General features: G+C 32.9%; 1 protein-coding gene across 1 annotated transcript in view; it reads right to left on the bottom strand.

Moving 5' to 3' along the window:
* Positions 1-4,306, bottom strand: part of sgca (sarcoglycan, alpha) — an 8,240-nt gene extending 3,934 nt beyond the window's left edge. The window contains exons 1-8 of the mRNA XM_016493077.1: positions 4,266-4,306; positions 3,858-3,986; positions 3,613-3,767; positions 2,564-2,633; positions 2,248-2,446; positions 559-721; positions 278-486; positions 154-180 (exon numbers count right to left, since the gene is read on the bottom strand). Coding sequence (XP_016348563.1) covers positions 154-180; positions 278-486; positions 559-721; positions 2,248-2,446; positions 2,564-2,633; positions 3,613-3,767; positions 3,858-3,986; positions 4,266-4,302 — 989 coding nt within the window. The 5' untranslated portion in view covers positions 4,303-4,306. The remainder of the gene's footprint in view (positions 1-153; positions 181-277; positions 487-558; positions 722-2,247; positions 2,447-2,563; positions 2,634-3,612; positions 3,768-3,857; positions 3,987-4,265) is intronic.
* Positions 4,307-4,483: the final 177 nt, after the last annotated feature.

Raw genomic sequence — 4,483 nt, 5'->3', positions numbered from 1 at the left:
GTAACTTTGCAGATATTTTTTATGCTCAAACAGCAACATTACAGACTAACTAAAGTTGAAAAAGTGAAAACACATAATAGGACCCCTTTAAAAAAAATTATCAATATGTCCACTGACTATAACATACTGTGTGGTGGTGATACAGGTACTTACTCATGAGTCTTGGCATTTCGTTTCAGACTGAAAATAACAAAGACAAAGAGAAAAGAAAACTTAAAATGATCATTCAAACAGCATTAAATGTTTTTTGTCCAAAACATGAGTCTACTGTACATACACTCCCTCTCTCCTGCAGCACATGATGTAGGACAGGAGGAGACAGAGGATCAAAACCAGAGCCAAGGGAACGATGACGGTGACAATGTAGTCGGGGAAGAAATCTCTGTCGGGAGGAGACTCCGGAGGACTGAACTCTCCACCCCACGCCAGGACGCCAGAGCCCACGGTGGGGACCGGAGCCGGAGGAACAGGCTTGGACAGATCAAACTGTGGGATCAAAGATATGTAAGGTTGGAGGTGAAGTATGCGTTACAGCTGAGGCCGTGTGGTGTGTCTGACCAGGGTAGATTTGCACCAGGTGATGCAGTTGACGGGGTTGGTGCATCTGCTGCAGTCTCCGCTGATCTTCCCTCCGGCTGCACACTCTCTCTGATGCTCCGCTGTCTCAAGTCCCAGCATGCATTGGGAAAACGGCTGGTCTGAACCCAGTTTCACATACACGCTGAGACAAACAGAGACAAAATATATGATTATCAAGTCTGCAGTCAACAATTCAACACAAAATATATATCAAAATATTTCAAATCAGTATTTTAAATCAAGATAAATAGACGTTGAGAAGCAAAATTATGGAAGATAATAAGACCTGTTGGAATATATCTTGATATAACTTTATTTTGTCTTGTTATAATCATAAACCTCACAATTTGCCAGTTGGGTAAGAAAAATACATTTAATTCGAGAAATATTCTTGAATATATATCTTAATAGCTTATGAAATGTTGCATCTCAAGTAAAGGATATTTAGATACATTTACTGGAAAACAAGACAAAGATAGTGACTGAAACAAAGTAAATAAATTAATAATAATAATAAAAAAATAATAATTGTTATTGTTGTTGTTTTTGTTATTTAGTATAATATTGTCTAATAACCATAATACTTTAACAAAAACAACATAATGCGATTATAATAACGATGGTGATGATGATTATTATTTAGTATAATATAGTAATATTATATACTATTAGTAAAATATATACTCTAATAATAACTGATAAAAATGAATAATTTAACAACAACATAATATAATAATATTAATCTTTTATTATTATAGTATAACACTTCACATTATATATTATGATGATGATGATTATTATTATTATTATTATTTATAATATAGTAATAGTATATATTATTAGTATCAAATATACTCTAATAATAATTGGTAAAAACTATAAAAAATCATCAACAAAATAATAATAATAATTGTTGTTATTGTTGTTTTTGTTATTTAGTATAATATATAATATAGTCTAATAACCATAATAATTTTTCAAAAACAACATAATATGATTATAATAATGATAATGATGATGATTATTATTTAGTATAATATAATAATATTATATACTATTAGTAAAATATATACTCTAAAGTAACTGGTAAAAATGAATAATTTAACAACAGCAACAACAACATAATTTAATATAATAATATTAATATTTTATTATTATAGTATAACACTTCACATTATATATTATGATGATGATGATTATTATTATTATTTATAATATAGTAATAGTATATATTATTAGTATAAAATATACTCTAATAATAATTGGTAAAAGCTATTTTTATAGTTTTAAATTGATCAACAAAATCATAATGATAATATTAATACTTTTGATTATTGTTATTATTTATTATTATGAATATAGTAATATTATGTAATATTACGAAAAAATTTTCTCTAATAATAATTGAAAAAAATTATAACATAATATAGTAATAATATCAATACTTTGTTATTACTTTATTAATATTAATGCTTTATTATTACAGTATGATATGTATATTTGGGGGGGGATTTAAAGTGCATCATCATCGTATTATTATTATTATTATTATTATTATTATTATATAACCTCTAATAATAATTGGTATAAACTACAATAATTTTTACTTAATTTTTTATAACAACAACAACATAATAAGAGCCATTAAGAGTTGCTCTGTAGCCTCACCCTTCAAAATATCCTGGAAGCGGCAGGGGGACGCGGCCGCCCCTGTCCAGAGCAGAGGTGATATTGACAAACTCCAGCCTGCTGGTTCTCCACAGGTTCTGAATGTCCAGTTTGATCTCAGTTTGAACAGCAGCGGGCAGCACTTTCTCAATCTCTCTCAGCTCTATGAAGAACTCAGCCTGGTACGGCGTCTGCTTTACTGCGAGGAAAAGAAACCATGTTTATAAACCTCATCCATCCAGAAAATACAGCAGAGCTTGAGTGATCGATCTGTTCCATTAGTCTAGTAGTAGTTATTTACTGAATGATATCATACCTGCAGGACCCACATTTATCACCAGCCTCTCTTTAAACGTGTCGTAATTCCGCTTGTTGATCACGAAAATCTGATAAGCAATTCAGAAGATATTTTGATTAGACTTTTTATTAGACATTTAAATTAATGTTGAAGGACCTATCTGAGAGGTAAGACTCAAACCACTGGCGTGCGGTTCCTGAGATGCCCTTTTCCAATAAATGGCAAAACTGCATAATGTTACGGAGTAAAATGTTGATTCAGGAAGTGGTATGTCTGTGCAAGCTTTGGAGGTGTTGATAGAAGCGATTTACTGGATTTATGCTTTGATAATCGTACTGAATATTACCCAGATGTAGTTTTTGATAAAAATGTGATTTTCTCACCTTTTTGCTCAAAATTATGCATTTTTATGAAACCTACCTATATTCAAGTGTTGATTAAAAAAAAGAATGCTTTAAGCTAGAATAAAACTGTAGAATAAAAATTGTTTCGTTTATAAGTAGAGGCTCTGATCTTTATTTTGGTGTATTGCATATTCAAATATTCATACAGCAAAATATTCTGGAGGCCATCAAATTTGAGTGAAAATCATCAAAATCGCTGGCGGTGGCTGGCAACTTTTTTCAAAAATGCTGGAGGGGAAAGAGTTAAATGCTTAGTTTTATGATCAAAACCTATAATGCAACGCAATCCAATGATGAGTGAGAGGTGAACAAATAAATGTTCCTCAAAAGCCTGATGATCATATCTGATACTCACATTTAACATGATTTTTCTAAAAAATAAAAAAAATCTGGATAATCAAGTAAACCTTCAGTCCGGTAAGTGCTCATCCTGAAATATTCCTAACAATATAAAAGTTATTCTTGCGTTTATTCAATAAAAATCGCACAAGCTGAATCTAGATGTTTGAACAATTATATTAAACGGCCTTTTACTTGCTAAAAACGTGGAGTAGATTGTGTGCAACAGGTTCTTCAGCGATTTTGATAATTTAGAGGCCTTACAAATCATGTCAAATATGATACAATATGTTCTGTTTTAAATGTGAGCGATGGGTGGTTCACCTCTATGATGTTCCTGCCCTGGTCCCGTGGCAGTGGCGTCCCGTACAGGAATCCGTTGTCATAGGCGTCTCTCTGGGTAAAGCGCAGCCAGCGGGGCAGATCTGGAAATCGCTCCTTGTTGCATTTAAACACCATGGGATCATTATAAACTTGACCTACAGATCAGGACAAGACACATTTATTGTCAAACATGCTGTTACTTTTGAACTGGGCATTAAAATATTGTGAATATTGCTCCGACATACCATAGACTTTATGAAAAGGCTCAAATTCACTCTGGAAAACCTCTCGGTGAAGCTCATAGACAAACAGCTGACCCACCGGAGCCTCTGTGATAATGTCGGCCCGGACCAACAGAAAACCCACTGTGCAGACTGCAAAGACTATTAACATTCAAGAAGTCACTTTAATATGATTTATGATGAACTCGAGTATGTTTGATAGAGAATTAATAGGTTTTTTAATAGTGCCTTTACAGAAATAAAAGACTGCTTGCACTTATTAATAGTTCTTGTATTTTCACTTCCATATGTTTAGTACATTGCAGTGTGCCAAAGCAAAGAAAGACCCAAACCTACTTCTGTAATATTTGTTTCAGCTTTGAAATCTTAGAAATCTCTTTAAAGACTCCAAAAGAAAGAGAATGAACTTGCCTGTTATTGCCAAAGCCCAGTTCCCTTTGTCTGCCATCTTGTTTAAAGTCTTGATTGACAGAAGCACTTGTTCAAGAGTGTAGTAACCCATCCCATCCTAAATACAGCGAGGGCTATTTTTATCCTGCACGTCAAGCTGTCTCTTCCCTTTGTGTGTGTGTGTGTGTGTGTGTGTGTGTCTCTGTGTGTGTGTGTGTGTGTGTGTGTGTATGTATATG

Source organism: Sinocyclocheilus anshuiensis, unplaced genomic scaffold (assembly GCF_001515605.1).
Source record: "Sinocyclocheilus anshuiensis isolate Anshui unplaced genomic scaffold, SAMN03320099.WGS_v1.1 scaffold546, whole genome shotgun sequence".
Lineage (NCBI taxonomy): Eukaryota > Metazoa > Chordata > Actinopteri > Cypriniformes > Cyprinidae > Sinocyclocheilus > Sinocyclocheilus anshuiensis.
This window is presented reverse-complemented; position numbering and strand designations above follow the sequence as displayed.